Source organism: Lonchura striata, chromosome 15 (genome assembly GCF_050655825.1).
Source record: "Lonchura striata isolate lonStrDom1 chromosome 15, ASM5065582v1, whole genome shotgun sequence".
In the NCBI taxonomy this organism is placed as follows: domain Eukaryota; kingdom Metazoa; phylum Chordata; class Aves; order Passeriformes; family Estrildidae; genus Lonchura; species Lonchura striata.
The window spans coordinates 6,759,459-6,782,899 of record NC_140717.1 but is presented as its reverse complement, the minus strand read 5'-3'; the positions used below and the strand labels follow the sequence as shown (position 1 = coordinate 6,782,899).

The 23,441-nt window shown below is 53.3% G+C and overlaps 1 protein-coding gene across 4 annotated transcripts in view; it reads left to right on the top strand.

Annotated features, from left to right (window-relative positions):
• Positions 1 to 23,441, top strand: part of SRRM4 (serine/arginine repetitive matrix 4) — a 46,338-nt gene that overhangs the window by 1,904 nt on the left and 20,993 nt on the right. For 3 of the 4 annotated variants that reach the window (XM_021549948.4, XM_077787152.2, XM_021549947.4), the window contains exons 2-6: positions 16,967 to 17,113; positions 19,297 to 19,377; positions 20,163 to 20,234; positions 21,854 to 21,880; positions 22,345 to 22,395. In XM_021549948.4, the coding sequence (XP_021405623.3) occupies positions 16,967 to 17,113; positions 19,297 to 19,377; positions 20,163 to 20,234; positions 21,854 to 21,880; positions 22,345 to 22,395 (378 nt within the window). The remainder of the gene's footprint in view (positions 1 to 16,966; positions 17,114 to 19,296; positions 19,378 to 20,162; positions 20,235 to 21,853; positions 21,881 to 22,344; positions 22,396 to 23,441) is intronic. The other variant, XM_085593065.1, reaches the window with a different exon arrangement.

Genomic DNA, 23,441 nt, shown 5'->3' with positions numbered 1-23,441 from the left:
CAGCTCGGCTTTGCCTCTGTTTGTGGTGGCACCAGCAGGTCCAGGTGGCCACGCCGGGCTGTGCTCCGGCCCTGCCGCTGCCAGCTCAGTGCAGCCTGGCTCCTTTTGTCCCCTGGCACCATGTGCCGGCCCGGGGATGTTCCTTACTGCCACCAAAGGCTGTGGGGACAGAGATGGTTCCCAGCTCTTCTCATCGGCGCTGCCGGCTCGGCTCCCATCCCACAGGGCTCTGCCAGGAGCCCGAGCTGCCATCTGGGCAGGATCACACTTCTGAAATGCCAGCTCTCACAGCCCCGGGGGCTTTGCAGCGGGTCCCCACTGGGCTGCACAGTGATGTCCCCAAGCTGGCCCTGGGCTCATAGTCCAGCAGTGGCCAGAGCCAGGCTCCTGCTCCCCATCCGTGGTGAGAACAGACCCAAGGCTTGCAGCAGCTCCTCTTGTAGTGGTCTCCGTGCCTGGCTCCGCTCTGGGTCTGTTTTTCCGGAAGGTTTCGCTGCGCCACTGCTTGGATCAGCCTCTCCTCTCTGACGATACTCCCGACTAATTTAAGAGCAAATGACTGTGGTGCCAGAGAGGAGATGGGGAGACCAGTTAGCCAAATGAAATATTAAGATGACCATCTGGATTCCTGTTTTCTCCCACACTTGACAGCTGGTCCCCTGCAAACACCCTGCCCTGGATCTGGCCCCATGCTTCCCACAGCAGTGGAAATGCTGCCACGGTTTCTAGCCCAGTGCTACCCACCTCCCATCAGTTTTCCTAGCTGGATTTGTGCCCTCATGAAGTGTCAAGGGGCTCAGCTGCAGCATGGGGGTCCTGCCAGGGACCCCCAGTGTCCATAGCCCAAAGCATCCTGCAGGGTGCCCTGAGAATGGCTAAGGGCCCAATCCTGCATCCTCGTGGGGCAGTGATGGGGTTACCTGGACAGAAAGTGATGCTTTTTCCCCTTGCCCCATCCCTCACCACTACTTTCCTGCTGCTTTTGCAGGTAAAGCCTCTTCCATCTAAATTCCCATCAAGCTGTCTTGGAGGTTGGGAGGGTTAAAGCTTTGCTAAACCCACGGTTCATCCTGGAACAAAAGAGTACATTAATACCTTCCCTCCTGCTGGGGCTGGGGGGGGGGGCATGAAATCCAGCCCCCCAGACAGCTTTGTGCCCAGAGCACAGCTCTGCCAGAGTAAATGGATTATTGACCAGTTTGCAGAGTGAAAGGAAAAACCGAGGTGATGGGGAAAGGGGCTTTTCCAATTAACCTTTGCCCACCCTGGGCCTGGTGGGGCTTTGCTGTACGGGTGAGGGACTGCATGGTGAGGGGAGGCTGGGGCTGACCCAGAGCTCGCCTTTGCAGGGGAATTGCTCCAGCATATGCAAAATCCCAGTGTGGGATTTGAGGGGGTTTTGTGCCCAGTGTGCTGGGGAGGGATGGGGTCAGGGGCAGGCACCTAACCTGCCCTGAGCCCCTCTGCCAAACCGGGGTGCCCTCAGTCTCTCTCACTGGGCCATGGGGATGGGGCTTTGGCTCAGGTGAACTGAAAATGCTTTTAAAATCTGCTGTGTAAAGGTGCCACTGGCCTCTGGGGATGGGTATGAGCAGCATGCTCTGGCCACAGCCCCGGAGCAGGATCTGCTTTCCTCCCTCTGGGCTGAGCTTTTGTCTGCATCGCTTTCCTGGCCGTGACCTCGGGCACAGCGCGGGGCTGGCAGCCCTGTTCCACTTGGAGCAAGCACTGCTCAGAATTCCATCAGCACCAGTGCCGGGACCTGGGGACATCCAGGCGGGAAATGCTCCAGGGTATCCCAGGAACTGCAGCTGGTGGGAGTCTGGGGGCTTGCGGGATGATTCTGGGGGTGCTTTAGTTCTCTGCTGCCACACTTCCAGCCACAGTACTGTCGGTGTGAGCTTCCCTGTCTCTGCCCTGTCCCCAGAAACTCATCCAAAATGCCCGTTTGGGCACTCTGGGGCTGGAGCCTGCCGGTGCTGGTGTCAGCTCCTGGGGCAGCCGGTGATGCCGAGTGAGCGCCGGCAGCGCTGGGGAGAGGAGGCTCCTGCGTCCCTCCCTGCCAGATGGTCTAAATGGGTCACACCGGGGCAGCGCTGGGGATTTGTGCTTTAACCCTTAATCCCCCGCGATGCACCGCGCACACAGGGGGAGGGATGCGCTGCTGAAGTGGGATTAAGCCATAGTTTGCCATCGCGGGCGATCTTGGAGAGGAGTCCGGGTGCTGCTGCAAACACGCTGGGACAAGGGTGACGCGTCCTCCCCGCTGCACTGGGACAAGGCAGGAGCGGTGTCGGAGGTCTCGGTACCCCAGCGAGCGCACAAAAGCAGCCGCAGCTCTCCCGTGACTTTTGGCCATCCCACCTCTGGCTTGCTTTGGCGGCCCCTGGGCAGGGTCGGGCCGTGCTGCCGGGGAGGCAGCCCCGCTGGCAGCGCTGCAGTGCCCTGGCCCCCGCTCCCGTTCATCCTCCCCCTCGCCGGCCGGGCATCTGCTCCGCGGGAGGAGGCGGCGGCGGGGCCGCCCGGCTGCCATCTGCTGCCTCCAGCCAGCTACGAGCCCGTGCTAATGAGCCCGTGGCCCCGGCCCAACGCGGGGGGAGAGGGGCTTGAAAAGAAAGGCGAGGGGGAGAAGAAAAGCCCCTTCCTCGGAGGGGCTGTCAATAGCGAGGCTTTTGTCTGCCCCTGCCCTCCGGCTCCAGCTGGACGGCGCTGGGAGCTGGGAGAGCTAATTAGGCAGCTCGGAACTGCCGGGGGGCTGGGGGCAGCTGAGGGAGGGGAAGGGCTGGGAATGCCCGCAGGACCCGCTCCCTGCTGCTCGCAGAGCCTTCGTCATCCTCATCCTCCTCCTCTCCCCCGGGCCTGTCCATCTGCCTCTCCTCTGGACTGGTGCTGGGCACCGTGACCTGCTGGCCTCTCTGCTGGGAAACGCTGTGGTTTTGGGGACAGGTAATTTCTCACCTGTAAAAGTCACTTGAGAGCTTTGCTAAGCTCTGCTTGGGGCCCAAACCATGGGTCCTGCTCCCACACTTGCCAGCAAGAACACGGGCACAAGCTGCCCTGCTGCTGAGAGTAAAGGGCAACAGCAGCTGCTGAAGAAACACGGGATGGGGGTCTCCCTAAATCCAGGATTTGCTGCTGGCCCACCTCTGGATAAAGGGGGGGCTGTGGTGTCCACGCTGTGCCAGGGGAAGCATCCAGTCTCTTTAGATGAGGGATGAAATCAGGTGGAAGGAAGCAAAAGGGAGCACAGTTCCACTGGCTGGCTGGAGGATGGTTTTGTATAAGTATTGGATTTCACCCTTGATCAAACCCACTGAAGACACTGACCTGGATGCCAGGCAGCCCCCCATCTGCAGATGCTGGGGGTGCTGGGTTTGTGAGGGCAGCACTGGTGGGGTCTGGCACCTTGGGGGTCTGTGCTGACCATGGGGTCCCCTCCCTGCCTCAGCAGCATCCCTGCACTCATGTGAGGCTGCTGTTTCATGGAGTGTGCAGAACCAGGCCGGAGCAAAATATGACAATTTAAGGTCTTGCAGGGCTGGAGTTCATCCTTGCCTGGCTCAGGTAGCAGCACCAGCTCCAGCCAGTCCCCATCCCTGCTTTTATCCCATCCCTGGAGAGGCAGAAGAGCAGGACACTTGAACCCCATGCACGTGTTCACACCACTCCTGCAAAGTCCTGCTAATGAATATTTAGGGCTGTGAGGCCCTAAATAATAAATAGCAGTGATGACCTTGATGACAGGGATTGCTAAGGAACTTCTGCCCAGCGCCAGGTCCTGTGGCTGCTCGTGTCTCCTTGCTGTCACCATCCTGCCCCCATCATCTGGGACAGCTTGTCCTGCTGCAGCTGGACCCCAAAAAGGGCCTCTGCAGGTCCCATTGTCACGGTGTGTTGGAGTCCCTTCTCTCACCAGGCTCCCTGGGCTTGGGAGATTTCCCTGGCCTTCTCTGCTCAGCCCCATTCCTACCCCTTCCCACACCTCCATGGCTGGTGGCCATACCTTTCCATACCTCCAGTTCTCTATAAGCTGGACTTATCAAATGCAACCCCCCGTGTCACTGAAATTAAATCATTTCATGCATGACCACCCTTTCCTTCTCTCTCTTTTTTTTTTCTTTTTTTCCTTTTTTATTTTTTTTTATTTTTTCATTTTCTACCTGTGGGCACTGAAACCTCTTCATCACTGCAAAGCCTGACCCAGGCCAGAAAATCCCACCTGTGTTTCAGCTGCAGAAGGTGTCAGGGCCTTTGCCTCAGCCCCTGCTCTGGCATGAGCCCCCAGAGTCTCTTTGCTGCTCTGAGACTGGGTCTGCTGTGCCCTCCAGTTCATCTCTGTGACCCACACAGCTCCTGCCTCCTTGGTCCTCCTCTGGCCTAATCCCTGGTGGTACCATCAGCTGGAAAACAGGCCTGGGTTTGATGCCTGGATTGGAGCCCGTTGGCATTCCCAGCAAAGGGCAGGGAGAAAGGCCAAATCCAGGGAGCCGGCTTGTGTTTGCAGCTTTGCTTGATGATTTCATAGGTGTCTGCAAAGGCACCGAGGTGGTGGTGCTTGAGATCTGGTGGGAGTGGTGGGTCCCAGCAGCACAGCATCCAGAACAGGGCTTTGGTGTGGATCTGGCACGTGCCAGGGCTGAGCGGGCTGGACCATCACCCCGGCAGCGTGGTCAGGCGCAGTGCCCGCGTCTGTGCCACCATCTCCTGGCAAAGGCCACACGACCCTCTGCGGGACAGCGGGTGCTGCAAAACTGGCTTCTCCATCAGCCACTCGAGCTGAAAGCGCTGACAAACACGGGCAGTTTAAAAATAGCCATTTCTTTCGCACGCGGCGGGAACACTTTCCCTGCCAACGCAGCAGGGACTGCAGGAAGGGCTTACAAAAAATAATGCAAGTGGCAAAATAAACTCTATTAAAAACTGTGCTGGTGTTTGAGGCAGGCTGAAAGGTGGCTCTGGTATGGAGGCAGCGAGGCTGGGGCTCCACCCGTTTAACTCTGCATGTTTAATTTATGTCTCGTCATTAATGGAGAAGAAGCAGCTGCTGCCCAGCCCAGCCGGGGGCATCTCCTCGTTCACCCCCGGGCGGGTGCCTGGGTGGGCAGAGGGGACACTGTGGGTAGGTCCTGCTGCCTGTGGGGCTGCTCTTCTCTCTCCTCCCTGGGGCAGGGGAGGCTGTGGCTCTCTGGTATGGGCTGTGGGGGCTCTGTGCTGCTGGGTTCCAGGGCTGGGGTCAGGTATCTGTTTCGCAGCCCACAGGGTGGCTGAAGTGCTGTGAGACCCACAGGCAGTGGTGAGAAAATGGGTTTGCACTGCCACTAACATCGAATTCCAGCAGCACATCATCCCGCTGGAACTTCACGGCACTTTGGCAAAGGCTTGGTTGTACTGAATTTATCTCTGTGCCCACGTGTGTTGGAGGGTGACTGGAACAGAGTAGGGCAGGAGGCTGGGATTTGGGCTACATTACCATCAGGATGAAGAATTAGCTACTGCCCAGCAAGAGAAATATTTTTGCATTAAGAGAGATTTCACAGTTAAAGAGCTCCTGCTGCATTAATCTGTGGGTCAGCTGGAGCTGCTGTACAATCCCCTGCCCACCAAAGCTGTGCAAGTGTAGCACCAATCTGTAAGAGCATGTAAATATGACAGAACTTATTCTCCACAGCTGCAGCCAGCAGAGGTGCCCTGCTCTGCCAGGGCATGGACATTGCTGGGGCCCAGAGGGTGCAGGAGGCAGTTTGGGATTTGGGCAGATCTACTCCTGAGGCTGGTGCATCAACTGAGAGAACTTATTTCCTTTAAAGCCTTTTCCTTCTTCAAATCCCCCTGCTCAGCTTGGTCAAGGGTTGCTGTGATGAGGACAAGCAAGACAACTGGCTTCAGCACCTCTTTGAAGGGATAGGGCTTTTATTCTCCAGAAGATTCCAAGACTGCCAACTTACAGAAAAGAAAACCCCAAAGCAACAAAATTTGTCATTGAGTCACCTGCCCTTCCCTGTGTGTGGGGCAGCCTCTGTGATTATCCCTTATCTCCACCCCATCCCTGCCTTTGTCTGCCCATCAGCCACGCCTTGGCAGGGTTAGAGGGCCAACACAGCAGAGGGGCAGGAGGATAATGCCACGGAGAGGAGGTGCAGGGGGTCAGGGTGGGCACTGCCAGTGGAGAAGGAACAAAAAGAGCTGTGGTGTAACCCCTGAAATGGGAGGTTTGCAGCTTGACCTGCTGGGGAATGGTGGGACCCACGAGCTGTGGGCCTAGCTGTGCCCTGTGTCTCCTCATTTTGGTCTCCTGGTGACCTCCTCTGGTCCCTGGAGTGGGACCCCTCCTCAGTCCCTGTGTGGGGCTGAGCTCTGCAGGGCACGGGATGTGTTGGCTGCATCTCCCCTAGGATCCCTGAACATCCCCAAATGCATGGATTCAGTTTTGTCTGGTGGCTGGAGAAGTTGTTGGTGTGGTTTTGGACCAGTTCTTGTGCTCTCCCGAACACTTCCCACATGTGAGTCAGGAGCCAGTGAAGGTGAAGGTTGTTCTTCATATCTTTTGGAGGGGTTTTGGATGTTTTGGTGAATCCAGGCAGTCAGGGTCCCTGTCTCTAACCCTGCCCTCACCATGAGTGTGGAGCATCTCTGCACCTGCAGGGGCAGAGCCAAAGGCACAGCACTGGCAGCACGTGCCAGTGGAAGGTTTAGCTCCTGCCATGTGCTGCCTTGTGGCAGCAGTTACTCCCCCATTGTCTCAGGAGTTCACCACAAGTGCTTTTTTCCACCCAGAGTCCTAAATTTCCCCATCCCCCACAAAAGGGCTCAGTTGCCCAAGGGCTCTGGGCACAGGAGATGTGCCAGGGGACAGGTGGGTTAATTTTGCAGTGGAGGCTTGTGGTCCAGAGTGCTGGCTGCCAGCTCTCCGGGCTGTGAATGCCACCCAGGGCACATCCATCCCTGATTAATGGAAACTAAAAGGCAGGATCCTAAAGACCCATGGCTCCCCTACCCCTCCCCACTGCTGGCTGCCACAGCCAGCCTTCAGCCTGCATTGCTGCCGGGCTTGTCCTGCACAGAGCAGGGGACAGCAGGTCCCACCTCGCCTGCCTGTGGTGGAAAAGCAGGCAGTGGAGCCCATGGGCACAGCCTGTGCCCTGCCTGCAGAGCTGGCACTGGGACTCAGCCAGTGCCCTGCTCCCCCCGCTCACCCTCCCCAGCACGCTGGTATTGATTTGACCTGAACTCCCTTTAATGTGCTGTGATTTCTTTCAATTAGGCTTTGAGTGAGGTCTCTGCCATGTTCAATAGAATTGGACCAGTGCCTGGACTAGCACGGCCCAGAGGGAGATGCTTGCAGATGCTCCCCCATCCCTGCAAAGGGCATCCCCCCATGCCCCATTTTCTCCAAGTCCCATAAAAATAATCCAACTGCTGAAAGGTTTTTCCTTGTCCCCTCTGCATTTCCTGGCCCTTTGCATCCACTGGACTGGTGGCTTTGCCACAGGGCAGATTCAGGGTGCTTCCTGCTGTGTGCAGGAGCAGCCCCACTGCAAAGAGAAACTGAACCAAACCTGAGCATTCCTCATTTTCACATGGCCAGCAAAGCTTTTCCCTCTCTCCTTGGTGGCTGTCATCTCCTCAGGGCTGCACTCGGCCAAGTCAGGGCTTGGTGTCACACTGTTTGCAGCAAACTGATGGGCAGGGTGCTTGTTTCCAAAGACTGTGTGGAGCAGAAGTCCCTGCCCTTCATCTCCAGCTGCAATTACCAAAGCCAAGTCGATGCAGTTGATGGTAATAGGATGGTAACACTGTCTGAATTTGTATTTAATGCTGATTCCAAGGGTCTGTAATCTTCATCAGCACCACATGACTTTTTATAGAACAGAAAAATGTGAGAGCGGTTAATGAGCTGTAATTCTGGAGAGCTTCTGCCTTGATTGGGACTAATTATTTTCTTTATAAAAATAATTAACCATCCACACAACCTATAGAGTGAAAGGCATGTGGCATTAATTAAACCATGCAGTATTTTCACTGCACCTTTATCTCCCGTTTCCCAGCACATCCCAAATAGATGGCCACACACTGCTGAAAGCCAGGCTGGGCACAAGCTGGCATCGTGGAGGGCTTGTGCTGGGCACAAAGGGCAGGCCCTGGGTGAGTGGGCTGCCCCCAGATCCCAAATCCAGGGCCTCTTGGCCCTGCATGTACTGTGAAAGCCCTGATTTGGGTGGGGAAGGCTGGTTTGGGGGGGTAGGGTGATGGTGTCACACGTGGCTGTCTGTGAGGGTACAGAGGGGGTACTGGGGGTGTCACGAGGGCAGCCAGGGGGACCCTGGCAGGGCACAGGGCTCTGTGCTGTGCTTTGCTGTGGGGCATCAGCATATCCCAAAATTGAGGTGGTGGCTTTGTACGGGCCAAACCTTTGTTCTCCAGCCCTCTGGGATGAGTCCCAGGTGAATGTGCCCCAGCACCAGGGCTGTGCGTGCTTAGACACACACTTACATAATACATAATTGTTAACAAAACTAATTCCTCTATTTTCCTGGAGGTATTCTGAGAACTAATGAATATATTTGCATAATCTTGATTTTGTTTATGAATAATTCTGGATTATCCAAATGTGAATAACACCAGGGCTTTGCCACTCTAGATTGCCTTTCAGCTGAGGATAGCAAAGCATTTTACAAATATTAGTTCAGCCTCACAAATCCCAGCAAGCAATAAAATTATTATTACACCCAATTAAAGATGGATGGAATGGAAACCGAAATGATTCTCTGCAGCCCATCCTGGCAGGGTCTGCCACAATGACTCACCTGGCTCTTCCAAATCTTCCCCCTAGGAAGCAGCAAGCTGACAAATATCCCCTTTTTTCTTTATTGGGATGATTTAAAACAATGTCCAAAGTTGCAGGGTGGTGTGGATGGTTGGGGACCTGAGAGCAGACAGGAGGTTTCTGACTCCCACACAGCACTGAGCACCCCACAGCCCTGTGTGTGGCAGGGATGGCACAGCTATACCAGCCTTTTCCTCCTCGGAGCACATTGGGAGGACAAAAGGCCCTGTCTTCCCTTCCAGAAACATCCTTTACTCAAAACCTCCTCACTAGTCCTTCCTGGACAGGCAGCCTGACCACTGAGGTTTTTCCCACAGGACCAGGGGTTGTTACAGAGAAAGAGGATTGGAGTCAAACCAAACACTCCCACCCATGAAGGTGCAGCTCAGGAGCTGTCACTGCACACACAGGGAGGCAAAGGGCCTTTCTGGCCATAAAAAGCCCCTGTCAGCAAGTGAGGGTGGGAGTTTGAAGTCCACTTTCCACATCTCTTGCTGGTCTGGGATCGTTGCAGGCTCAGGAATCTGTTGGTTAATTCCTTTCCATGGGAGATAATTTCTGCCCACGCCTCTCTGTGTGGGGACATCTGCTCCTCACGGTGTCATGGAGCCCTCCTGGCCCCAAGGTGGCCCTGGCAGCACAGCCCTGCACATCACAGGGGGCTGGATGTTCAGGAGACAAGTCCAAAGAGAAGGATGGCCAGAGAACCCCTCCTCACCAGGCCCTGCCCAGGTGATGCCCTGGCTGGGGACATCCATTTGGCACCCAAGCTGGGGGCATCCATTTGGCTGCATGCCTGGGTCTGTCCTGGGGGTTGTTGAGCATTTTTTAATGTTGGAGTCATTTCAATCTCAGCCCTTGGGAATCACTGTTCTGTAGTGAGCACCATGCCTGTGTTCTGGCACATGGGGCTGGTTTATGAACAGCATCTGGTGACCCGAGTGTCCCTGTCCCCAGCCTGGGTGGATGGATGGGGCAGCAGAGAGCCTCACCCAGAGGCATTTCCAGGGCAGCTCTGCAGGCAGGAGGCAGCTGCATGAACAGGTTGTGTGCTTGGAATTACCTGAGTGCTGGGACCTCCAGTGTGTTCTCCCCTTTTCCACTGACAATTCAAAGGAAGAAAATTCAGGGAGAGGAGGAAAAACTTTATGTGAGTGGCAAAGAAAGCATTGCTGCCAAGTGGATCTTCTCCAGCCATCTTCTCCTTGCTGCTTCCAAAGTGCCTAATTACTAATTCATTTTTAAAGTGATCTCTCAGTGCTCCCAGGAGCTGCGGGTAACTGTGTGCTTACAATTCCCTATTTGATTAAAATTTAACGAGTTGTTATTGGCAAATTCACTATTTCTCTGCTGTTTGCCATGCCAAATAGCACGGGGTTTGATGGGGGGAACAGGCACATCTGATGGTCCCAGGAGCAGAGGCTGGCACTGTGCAGCCCCTTGGGTGTGAAGGTGTCCTCCAGCCTGACCATACTGCAGGTGGTGCCGAGGCACTTATTTTCTAGAACATCCATGAGTTCACTTTTTTGTTAACCCTTCCTAAAGCATTAAGCATCATCCTCAGCTTCTGGCTCCCCATGCTGTGTTGAGAAGTGCCCAACCACAGCTGCTCCCTCCCGGCTCCTTGGTGCTGACCTTTGCCCAGCTTGGTTTTGCCCTGTGCTGCTTGTGTGCAAGTGTTTAATGGGAAATGTGAGCTCAGATGCAGACTTTTCCTAATCACAAGCTCTGCAGGGGCTGGTTCAGGTTGCCTTCATGCCTGGCTGTCAGCTCACCCCCTTCATGGCTGCTGCAGGGTGTCAGGGGGTGATGGCAAGGAAGGAGCCAGGAGTGCTGTTTGCGGCCAGCTGGGAGGAGAGTGGCTGTGGGGCAGTGGTGTGATTTGGCATAAGCTCTCAGCTCCAGGCCTCTGGGTCACCCAGGAACCCAGCATCCCCCAAAACATGGATCAGGGATGTGCCAGATTGCTGTGCCATGGGGCAGCATGTCAGCACTTCCATCTGCATTTGTGGGCACCTGAAACAGCCAAAGCTCCTCTCGTCATATTTCCTGATGGAGGAGAAAACTGGCTCCTGTACAGACATGGGAACCTGCAGGGCGTTTGTCTAAGGAGGAGGATTTGAGGACAGGAAAGGCACAGGATTGTCCCCCTGAGAGCAAGCCTGGCCTGGCAGCGTGCAGGTGCTGACGGGCAGGAAGCTCCGCAGGGACCTCTGAGCCAGCAGCGTGGGAGGCTCAAGATGCCGTAGAAACCGTTTGAGATGGGGCAGCAGTCCAGGTTTTCTTTAGAAATAATGTGACCATGTGCCATATTCCTCAGGTTTCTCGCTGTTGTCGCTGGCAGGCAGTCAGCAGAGCCACCCTGGGTCGCTGGCAGCGAGGGAAAGGGACACCGAGCCCTGCAAGGCGCTCGGGAAGGAAGGGGGACAGCATCGGGCTCCTGGGGAGGAGGAGACCGAGCTGTGGGGAGCAGGGAGAGGCTCACCCTCGTGCCTGACCCTACCTAAGAAGGCAATTCAGGGAGGCATCGCTTTCCCCCGTGCAGCTTTCCCTCTGCAGGGATTGTCCATCCCCTGCTGCAGAGCAGGAGCCGCCACTGCTGCCAGCTGGTGCCCGGGACAGAGCCCTCCCCGTGGGCTGCCACCTCAGCATCCCCCGGAGCATCTGGCACTGATCCTGCACTGCCACCTTGGCCTCTTCCAGCAGGGAAACTCCTCTGTTCTGATCCACCCATGCATAGTAAATCAACTGCTGGAAAAGAAAGAGCCAAGCTGCTTTTTTGGCCCGGGATGTGCTGAGAGCGGTCCTTAAACCTTTCTGGGGTGCAAGAAGGAAAAGGAGACCCATCCAGGCTTGTGCCAGGACACAGGGTTCCCAGGAGCAGGAGGGGGAGGAGAATCACAACTGGCAAAAATCTTATGAAAAATGTATAGTACAGAATTGTGTTTCTCTTGTGCGTTTGAACTGCCTCAAGAAACCCACGTGCCTTTCTGCAGCTGGTGCCTCTGCTGATACACAGGAAAAAAATAGCAGGGAGAAGATTAAAATTGAACTGGCTTGGAGTCTGTGTAATCAAGGAAAATATCTCGGTGATTTGCTATTATAATTTTCAATAACAAACTGCAGGGCTCCTGCTGCACTAATAATAGCGGGTTGAATGAGGTGGGCAAAGAACCTGCCATGGGTGTTTGTGTGTGTATGTGTGTGCTTGTGGGAAGCACTCACAATATTCCCCATCTCCTAATTTTGAAGGGGTATTTTTAGTGCGTATTTCAAAGAGCTTTACATAAACACATCTGCTGGAGTTTTTGCTGGGAAATGTCTTTACAACAGTCTTTCTGCCCCCTCCCTGTTGGGGGACAAGGGAATGGTCTGATCATTTTCTTTTGCAATCAGATAAACCCGGAAAGAGAAAATCACAGGCTCATTTTGCCGGTGCCAAAAGGCTTCTCAGCCCAAAGGGTGGACTTTAGAAATGCTTTGAGCAGCTCAGATCACCCTCACTAGAGTCCAGGGCAGAAGCACATGTGATGTGTTACTGTGGCAGAGTGCAGGGATGTGGGAGAGTGGGGATCCTGGCCCATCACTGCCCTCTCTTGCACAGCCAAAACCTCCAGGTGAGGAAAGGAGAGGAAGGATGGGATATTCTGTCACCTGTCCATGCATTCTTTGCATTTTACTCAGGAGAAGTGGCAAGAGCATCTCTGGTGCAAGCAGCTACAGGCACAGGAGTTTCTCCAGCCTCCCCTCAGGATGCCATGTCCTGATGTTCCCAGTTCCAGGCGAGGTGTCCATCCTTCATCATGTAATGCCAGTGAAACATTCACAGCTTTTAGGCTCATCAGAGATGTTTTAGCCTTTTTTGTCTGGGGGGTTTGCTTGGCTGAAGTTGCTCCTGCCTTTTCACTGAGGGGTGTAGAGATGATGGGAACATGAAGCCAGCTAGGGCTGAAGCAGGGAATGTAGTAAAGTTTCTGTATTGCCTATCCCAAATCCTCTGACCTTGGAAGTGCTGCCAGTGTAGGTCTGCCAAGAGCATTCAGTGCCCAGGGCCTCTGAAGTGCTTGTGCATCCAGCACCCAACCCAGCTGCATGTGCAAAGGAAAATAAAGGATCAAAAAAATCCCCAAAAACTGCTTGGTTAGCATGGTCCAGCCCCAGTTTGCTTACACTGCTGCTTGCAGGGCAGCTGGGAAGGACACAGGAGCTGCACAAGGCCACCGACACCTGGAACTGCTGAGGTCCATCCCATGGAGGTGGGGGACAAGGCAACTGAGTGGGGAGATGGTCTGTTGCCATGGTCTGGCAGCCAAATTGTCTCCCATGTCGGTCACTAGGGAGACAATTTTCCTGCTTTTGTCTCCTCTTGAGATGAGTTAGTGAGGGGGAAAGGCTGATGGATGGAAGGTTTGTGGCAGGAGAGAGCTGCAGGGCCAGGGGAGCTGGGCTGGGACACGGGAGCCTGTGGCAGGGGAGGGCAGTGCCCCAGGATGGCAGCACCCAGGGAATGCCAAGTGCACAGCAAACCCCACTGGCTGCTGTCACTGCGGGGCCAGGGAGCATGGGTGTCACTGGGCTCAGCTCCCCGAGCAGCGTGCGTCACCAAGTGCCACATTTCATGGCCTGATGAGATGGCATTTGGTCATGGCATGCAGCATGGCAGCCCAGGATGGAGGTGTGGGCATGGCTTGGGAGTTTGCTCTCTGAGGCAGCAAACGCTTTGTGCCTTTGTCCTGTCCTCTGTGGGCAGTGCCAGGACCTGTCCGTGAGCAAGGGCAGTCATTAACTGGTCTCCGTGGTATCCCCACACACTGGGGGTGACATCCCTTCCCCAGGCAAGGGAGGCAGAGTGGGTTGGCCTCAGGGCACTGTCAGCAGCAAAGAGCCACCCATCCCTTCTCCTCCATGTGGCCATTGTGGTTTATGGTGGTTTCATCTGCCTTCAAATAAGGAATGTTTGGGTTCCTTCCCACCAGTGACCTTTCCTGCATCATTTGTATTGGGGTAGGCAGCAGATCATGACCCTCTGCTGCCAACACATTCTGCTAGAGAGGGAATACGTGTGAGAGCCCAAATCTGACACCACAGTGTGCAGGTGGGCAAGCTGGGCTTTGAGAAGCTTCTGCTGGTGGAGAGTCAAGGGCACTGTGTGCCTGCTGCTTCTCTTCCAGCCACTGTGGCATTGGCAAAATTTGCCATGAGCCCAAAACCTCCTCCTGGATGAGACACCACTGGAATGGGAAGGGACAGGATGAGCTAGCTGTGGTGGGTGGTTGCACAGGGCATGTTCTGCTCTGAGTGGGTGGCAGGCAGCCCAAAGGTGCCCTACTGTGGGGGGTCTCCCATCAGGAGCAGCTGTGCTGCTTCTGGACAGGTCTGATGGATAGGCTGGATTTCTGCACAGGAGAAAGAAAGGGAAAAGAAAAATGAGTGCAAGTGTTTGAATTACCAAGTGGAAATGGAGAAGCTTGGAGGGCAGGTGGGATGGGTGGGCAGCTGCCTTGTCCAGGTCTGAGTGCCCATGGCCAGGAGTGAGTGCATTCTTAGGGACAAACATGCAACCAACACACTGGAGAGAGGCCATGCTCCTCACCAGGAGTGCTGGAGCAGTGCTGCTCCCCCAGCAGGGCATCCCTCCTTCTCCTCTTCTTCCAGCCTCCTCTGGCACACCCCCTGGGCTGAGTGAGTCCTGTGCTCCCAGCAGCATCCTGCTGAGCATCCCCGCTGCTCTCTCTGGGCCAGCTCCAGCAAAAACACCCACAGAGGCTTCTTCTTTTCTGCTGCAGGCACAAACAGCAGGGAAGGTGTGATAATCCCTCCTTTGAGGCCACAGAGATCATTCACACCAAACTGCATCACTTTTATATCAGTCATGAAAGACACGAAAGACAATAAGAAAAGAAAGTGGTTTTTTTATATATATATATTCAATCAATGTCTATGGAGCTCCACGCCAGGGGATTACCAGCCAGTTTAAAGCATTAGTGACTCTCAGCATCCATTAGAGGAGAACATTTGGTTGAATGGAAGCCAGCCTTTGATGGAATCGGAGAATAATTATTTCCATCAATAATTACTCCCAAGCCCAGAAGAAATGGTTCCTGGCACGTTGCAGGACAGGAGTCCTTGATTGCCTCGAGGCCAATATGTTTTAACCCCAGGACCTGGAAAATCCCATTAGAGGTTGGGTGAACATGGATGTGTCCAGGTCCTGGCAGTGCTGTTCCAGCCCGCTGCCAGCCTGGGGAGGATCCCTCCTGCCTCTGCTGCTGGAGTGCATCCAGCTCAGACTTTGCACAGGTCATTAATTTGGGGATGTTTTTAATGCATCCTAATGATTGAGCCTCAGAAGGTTGTTCTTAAAAGGGGTTTGGGAAAGGACACAAGCCAATTAGCTGGCACACAGAAAATTATTAACCATGTAGCTTCCTGGATGGTTAAAAACAATGGAGATGTTGGGAAGCAACTGGGGGATTTATTAAAAACAGACTTTTTAAAGCAAGAGGGACTATTCACCTCCAGCATGTTCTGGGCCAGAAACATTTCACCCACCATCCCCCCACTGATCCCTGTCCCTTTTATTTGGCTGTGCATATCCTTAAACGTTAATGCATTACAAAATGGGCTCCAAGGAGGAGAGAGCTGTTAGAGAAAGTGGATGCTTGTTGAGAGAGAAAACACAGGTGGGAAGAGAGGGGTGACCCTTCTGCAGGTGCTCCTGTGCCAGCTCCAACCCCAAGGAGTGTTATTCATGGCTGAGGCAGGCAGCAGGATGTTCCCTGGGGCATGCAAGGCTCTGGCCATGCCTAACTGGGGCTCTTTTAACGTGCCATTGCTCTTTAACCACCCTCTTGCCCCCACTTAACCCCCAGATGTGCAGCACACAGCTGGCCCTGGGCCTTGTTCCTGTCTCCAGAGCACATGTGTGATGGCTGTGATGGTGTCTGCAGCCAAAGCATCTTCCACTGTGGCTGCAGGGCTGGCAGGGGCACATCCCAGTCTCCCCCTGCCCTGGTGGGATCCACATGGTCTGAGGGCTCCAGAGTGCTGCTTTCCAAGGGGAGGAGGTAAGCCCAGTGCCAGACACAGCCACTGGACTTTGCAGAGCTGACCCTAAAGTGGCACCCACAGCCCAGTCCTGAGATTGGATTTAAAATGAGAACACTTTCAGTGCCAGCTGAGCCCAGCCTACTCAGGGTACCACCCCACAGCCTGGCTGGGCCTGGACATGCCCACATTTGCTTTATCTAGTCCATAATGCTCTGGGATGACACTAAACCCCAGCATTTTCAGCACCCCTGCTGGGTATGGTTTATGGCTTTTCATTAATCTTTTCATTCTTTGAAATAAATATCTGCAGGGCCTAGAAACCTATTTACTTTCCTCCTGAGTGTCTGCACGCAGCCTTGTTTGGGTTTGTTTTCTCCATTCAGCAGCTTCTTTTCTCCATTTCAGCTTGCACAAAACCCAGTGTTTCTTAGAAATCACTCCCTCCAGGCTTTCCCTGCCTTTGCTCTACTCCTTGCCAGCTCTCAGGGCTCTCGCAGGCACTGACCTGGCCCAGGTGGTTCCCCTTAACCCTACTGGCCTGTCCCAGGTTCTAAAGGTTGAGTTGTCAGCAGGACCAGGTGCATTCACAAGCCCAGCACTTTATTTTGTAGGAAGTTTACTGCCAGTCAAGGATGAGGATGTGTGGCAAGGTTTTATCAAGGCATTAGCAAGGTTTGGAAAACTACATTTGAAATGGGAAAGGGTTGTGGTGGTTTGGTTTTTTTTTCTATCAGAGTGCAAAATATGTGTTGTCTCTGCAGAGCTGGTGATCTAAAGCCCACAATATAGGTGAAGAGGTCCTGACTGGCTCCTGTTATTCTTTCCCACTGGATTGGATCTGGCCCTGTGCTGCTCCTTGGCTGCACCATGCTCGTGGCACCTCAATGAGCATGGCATGCCTGGGCTGGGGTGCAGCTTGGCTTGGGAATGGGGCATTCCAGAGCTGTGGGAACACTTCCCACCGCAGAGCTGAGCTGAGAGCAACCTGCAGCTCTCCTTCACAGCTGCACAGCTCCTGCCTGCAAAAGGGAAAGACGATTCCCCAGGAGGTGGGGACAGCTCCTGATGGCTCTTTGTCACCTCTTGCCCCAGCAGTGGGACGCTCAGCTGCCTGCCATACCCTGCAGAGGACAGACGGCCTGAGAAGCTGAGCAGCTGCGTGGTCAGGGAGCCCACCAGCACCAATGGCTGTGCCAAGGGGAGGGACAGACGGGACCATGCCCACCGCAGGTCACGCAGGTAGGAACCAGGGCCACCCTGGGACACAGGGCTGGCACGGAAAGTATCCGTGGATGTTTGCTCAGCCCTTCTAGGGTCTGTGAGAGCTGGGGGTGGCTTCACTGGCTTAGTGTGTGCGCAGAAAATGTGTGCAATGGCATGAAATCCCTGTGTCAGTTTGAAGGGACAAACTTGCAGTTCGTTTCTACTCCAGGGCTTGCTCTTACAGCCTCCTACAGAGTCTTCCAAGACCTGCCAGCACTCGTCTGCACTACCAGGTCTGCTGGGAATCGCCCTCAGCAATTCCCCTCTCCCCATGCTAGATCAGCTCAGCAGCACTGCCTTCATTAGGACACAGCCTCGTTATCAGCTTGTCGTTAGTCCCTGACCACTTGAGAGGAGAAAAATGAATGAAACGCTGTAAATGAAGCAGCTGGGGTCTCTGAGCCCTGCCTGCTCAACTGCCTCTGGGATTAAAGCCTCTCCGTTCAGTTAAAGATGCTGGAAAGAAAGAGCAAGAAAGCACATTTCATATCTTCAGATTTCAGGCCAACCACAACAATAATCTAAAGCACACTTTTAATTAGACTTTGATTATAATCGCGGAGGAACAATTGAAGTCAGATCAGTGCAAGGGAGAAAGCTGCCACATCAAAGACAAAAGCCTTTATCTGGGGAGAGGGAGAAGGGCTCTGCAGAAACTGCCCGTGGCTGCATGGTCAGATGTTGCTCCCTGCTCTCCTGTAGTGGTGCCCAGCTGTGTCCCTGGGTGTCTTTGGGCTTAGTGACAATGAGACATCCTGGAAAATGCATTATTTCTGTCTTCATTGAGGCAGAAGGACCACTGAGTCCAAGGTGTGCCACATCCTCTCATGGTGCTGCTGCTGATCTCTGAAATCCTTGGGAGGAGCAGCGAGGAGGAGGATGTGGGTGCTCCATGGGGCCATGCTGTGCTTGCACACTGGATTTACTGCACCAGAAGCACTCATTATTCACAGCTCACAACTGAAGCATTTGCCTGCAGTTTCATTTTGCAGAACTTTTATTTTTTTTTCCCAAAGTGTGTTAAAAGCAGTAAGCAATTGAGTTTTTATGATAGTGTAATTTCAGTGGTAATTCAAGCCCTGGATGATCAAGTGTTGAGGAGTGCTGGAGTCTGAGTGTCCCTCCCCACAAAGTGTCATTTGCTCTGCATTAGGAATTTCATTAGCAATAATGTTTGTTCTTGCTGCAGAAAACTGCTCAATTTTTTGGCCTGTTTCTGTAGTGAAGATCTCACAGCATTATCCAGCCATGGGGCTGCTTCCACCCCCATTCCTTGTTCCTGGCTATTCCCGGGGCAGGATGACAAGTGGGGAAACTGAGGCACAAACCCAGCACCCTCAGTGATTTATCAGAGGCCCTGGGGAGCTCTCTATACCTGCACAAACCTTGGTCCTTTATCCATTTGGGAATTCAGAGTGACCCTGTGGATCTGTTTGGAGATCCACATGGCTGATTTGGGCTGATTTAGGGATGCCACCAGGCTACCACCAGCTGCCTCTGTCTTTACAAGCATTTGCTTTAGCTAATGAGTAGCCACAGAGTATCTGTCATTTTTTTCAGCCCAATGCTCTGAATTAATTAACCACGGTATTTGCTTTTCATTGAAACATAACACAATTCAGCATCATATGTTTAAAGAAGAAATTAATTTGCAGGAGGGTTTATTTTCAAGGTTTAACAACTGTATAAGAGATGCATATCTCCTTCAATTACTGTAGTGTCTCAATAAATACATATATATTTCTAATCAATTGCTACTTAACACCTGTCAAGTCTTTATTATAGTTAGATGCATCTGGTTGCAATAATTACTGTATGCAAATTAAATGCCAATTAATTATTTAAAGCATATTTACAAAGAGCAACAAAACCTATAAATCTGTTTTGGAGTCGTTAACCTCAGCAAACATGTTTTAAATAATCAGCATTGCTGTGGTGGAACTGTCTTGTTATATCTCTATTAGAGAGTTTGTTTAAACTGTGACAAATTAATTCGTTAGAGGGTAATGAGGCAACACCCCCACCCTTGGCCCACCATGAGCACTGACCTTGCTGCCCCACGTCCCTGAGGCGGGGATGCCAGAGAGTCCCATGTGAGCCCCTTCAGGGTTTATTTTTATTATTTTTAATGTTGATTGGATCTTGTCCCGCATCCTCAGCCCTTCATGCGATGTGGAGCAGCCACTGCCGGCTCGGGGGAAGAAGAAGAAAAAGAAATCTGGCCGCAAGAAGCGAAGGAGGTGAGGGAGCCATGGCGGTGTGAAGGGACAGGCAGGGCAGCCCTTGGCTGTGTGTGAGGGAAGAGCATCATGAGGGAGCCATGGTGGTGTGAGGAGATGGGCAAGGCAGCCCTCAGTGTGAGGGAAGAGCATCATGAGGGAGCCATGGTGGTGTGAGGAGATGGGCAAGGCAGCCCTCAGTGTGAGGGAAGAGCATCATGAGGGAGCCATGGTGGTGTGAAGGGACAGGCAGGGCAGCCCTTGGCTGAGTGTGAGGGAAGAGGGTCATGGGGGAGCCATGGCGGCGTGAAGGGACAGGCAGGGCAGCCCTCAGTGTGAGGGAAAAGGGTCATGGGGGAGCCATGGCAGCATGAAGGGACAGGCAGGGCAGCCCTCAGTGTGAGGGAAGAGCATCATGAGGGAGCCATGGCGGCGTGAGGGTACTGATAGGGCAGCCCTCGGTGTGAGGGAGAAGGGTTGGTGAAGGATGTGAGGGTGGCCATGGCGGTGTGTGGGGCAGGAGGGGATGGCAGCTCTCAGCTGGGTGTGAGCTGGGTCTGTGTAAGATGGAGGTGTGAGGGCCTGGGGGTTCCACAGCCCAGGGAGGTGCTTCCATCTTCTCGCCCTCCCCTCAGGGCAGCAGAGCCGGGTTGAGGCTCATCCCTGGGTCCATCCCTGGGCCCATCCTGCTCCTACCAGGAGCCCCCAGCCACTCTCCGCCCTGGAGATGCTGCTGGTGGTGGGCTGAGTGCTGGGGTGGCCAGCATGGCTGTGAGCAGTCCCTAATGCCTCTCTGCCCCCCTCAGGTCTCCCTCCTACAGCCCTTCACCTGTGAAGAAGAAGAAGAAGAAAAGCTCCAAGAAGCGAAAAAGAAACAGGTATTTTTTTCCTTGACAATGTAATTCCCCGCAGGCAATGGCTGTTGGGGGTTTGGAGAAGGGGTGGAAGACACTGCTGCCTTGGGCAGCTGTTGGTCCCAGTGGGCAGAGAGGTATGAGGATCTGTGAGCCCTGGGCAGCCAAGGGGAGGCATAGCTGGAGTCCCTCTGGGCTAGGAGGGCATGGAATGGGGTGTCCACCCAGTTCAAACAGAGAAACATGAACTGTTGGGATGTGGGGGCACAGAGATGGGCAAGTCAAATCACTGTGAGGTCTGTGGAGCCTCAGCCTGCTGTCTTCGCTGTCCTATTCACGTGTGTCCATCCTCTGGAATGCCAATGGGTCAGTGCTCAGGGCTTGTGCTGGTCCCCATCTCTTCCTCCCCAGCCTGCAGAGAGTGTCAGGACCAGAAAAAGACTCAGACCAGCTCCCCACACCCACATCCCAGTCTCCTCTCCCAGCCCCAGTGACTGTTTCCACCCTCCCCTTCTGAAGTCCATTTTTAATTCAAAGAGCATGATTAAATTTTAAAATTGCAAATATGTCACTGTTTTCTCTCAGCTGTTAAATCAATATTTGACAAGAACAGTGGATTCCATCTCCCTAAGAAGGTTCATGTATTTATAATATATTGAACCAAAGAGAGAAGCTACCAAAAGTGGATAACAGGGTGAAAAGTTGAGCTTGAATCTCCAAAGAAGAGCAAGGGAGAAGGAGAGACAAGGATATAGGGGCTCCTTTTAAAACACTTTATTCCCAAGGAGGAATTTTTATGCTCTTTTGTGGGTGCCATCTCCTGATGGAAGTCCTGGGTCAGAGACTCTGGCTTTGAATCTCTGGTAGCCATTTATGCCCCTGCAAGCTGAGGATAAGCTGGAGCTGGTCTCATGAGACAGCATGATAAGAGCCATTCAGGATTAGTGACCAGTGGAGGTTGTTTCCAGACATCTGGTAGCATTTCAGCTACAGACCCCAAGTGACTTTGCCAGAGGCAATCTCACAGCCCCTCCAGGCAGGACTTCAGGCCATGTCTTCTGCAGGGTGTTGTGTTCCAAGCTGACAGGAGAGACAGTGGGGTGTGCAGTGCACAGGGGCCAGGCCTTGCTGCAGGGACATGTCCTCCATGCCACCAGGGATGAGAGAGGTGTCTCCTGTGTCATCCCAGGGGTGCTCCAGGAGGCAAGACAGGGCCACGATGCTGGTTTGGCTGTGAGACTGCTCTGGAGTTATGCAGAGAGGATATTTCCCTTGACTGCTATTTGGTCTTTCATACAGAAAACTGGGGAACAGATCCACCTCTTCATGCAGTGCAAAACTGGAGGCAGTAGAAGAGAAAAAGGACCCACCAGAGATGGGGGATGTATCTGATCTCTCCAAAGACTTGTTGTGCTGAGGACCATGTTCTCAGTTACTTGTGGGGTGTGCTGGTCCCTTCTGCCACACCAGCATTTCTCAGCTGCTCCCTCACCAGCTGACTAAAGGAGAGGAGGGACCATTCTGCCCATGTGCTGCATAAGCTCTTCTCTCAGTGCTCAGTCTGAGCCTAAAGACATTGTCTTGGACTCAAATTTCCAATTTTGTGAGACCCTGTATTCAGTGTACATATTTGTGTCTTGCAGGTTATCGTCAAAGAAGAGAAGGCACAGGTAAGAGTTGAGCAAGTATGGGTGGTCCCTTAGAAATAAGAGTTTAATGGTCTCTTCAAGGTTGATGTTCACTGAATGGAGGCAGAAGGCATTTCTTCTGTGTTTCTTTGTGGAATCCCCTTGGGTCCCCCCATTCCATGTGGGTCTGGGGTCAGTGACTCCCCAGGTGTGCACTGGACAAACTCTTCTGATTCCAGTATGTGTGGATACATTATCAAGAAGTACTCATTTTCTCTATGGAAAAAGGCAAAGTCACCAAGTTGGCTGATCCCTTTGAGGGTTTTGGCCAAACCCATGAAGCAGATTTGTCAGCAGGCACTCAGACCCCCTGTGCTGTGACAATCATTAATCCCTTTCATTTTTACTGCATGCTCTTGGGCAACCGAGCTGTAACATTGCTGTGTGATTGTGCAGCTTTTTATCGGAACAGAAATCTCCGAATTAATTAGCCATTTCTTATTTAGTTCTTCAAGCCCCAAAAGTAAGAGAAAGGAAGAAAGAAAACACAAAAAACAGTAAGTAGTTGTTCATGGGGTTCTCTGCCCTGCCTGCACAGTGTGGGGCTAGGAAGTGCTTGATGTGGTGGGGCCCCTGGAGCTAACACCTGCGGCACAACTTAAGCATTTCTCAGGGTTATTTTGAAGCTAAAACCGGCAATTCTGGTTTTGCTGGAATGGAAAAGGGTTTGTAGAGGCTGGAGATCTTTCTTCTGTCTTTCTTTTGTGACGCCTCTTTCTGTACTTCGTATATCTTGCACAGATGTGCAGAGTCTTGTCCACCCAGTCCAGAGAAAAAGGCTTCAGCTTTTCTGGTGGGGGCAGCATGAGAGGCTGAACACTGACCTGCCAAAAGGACAGGCTGGCACACCCTTACTGGGAAGGGCCTCAGCAACTCCTGGTTTGCTGCGCTAGGAGGTTGCATTAGGACCTACCTATGAGCCAAGGATCTGAACGGGGTCAAGGGGAAGAGAAGGGATTGTTTGGAGGGGATTGAGTTTGCAAAAATCTACTGTTGATGTTCAGCCCTGGAGTGTTAGCAGAGCACAATCCTTGTCCTGTGGAGTACATAATCGAGGGGCATGGTATAACATGTTCCTGAGGACTGGAAGGACTGTAAGCTGCCTCTGTGTTTCCCTTTGTTCTCTGTCTTCTGGGAACTGCAACTCGTGACTTCTGACCTGCTTTCAGAGCAAGGTAACAGTCCTGGGGCTGAGCCTTGGGCACTGACCCCCTGGTCAGCTTTGCTGGGCCTTGGGATAGCCTGCACAGGCTATCTCCATTGCATGCAGAAAGCCAGTCTCCTTTTCACTAACATTTCTGCATGTTAAGTGGCACAGTTTCAGCTCAGTTTCCCCTTAAACTGGGCTGCCCTGCACCTAGAAACCTTGGTGGTAAAAGAGAGCTTCCTAGGTTATCTGCAAAAGAAGGGATCTCCCCAGCCTAACACAGCAGTACCCTAACAGTGCAGTTAAAGCTAAGATCTATGTCCTGCTGGGGTGCCCTGACCTCAGGGAACTAGAGCTGCTGGAATTGCTCTTTGGGGATAAACCAGCCAAGGCATT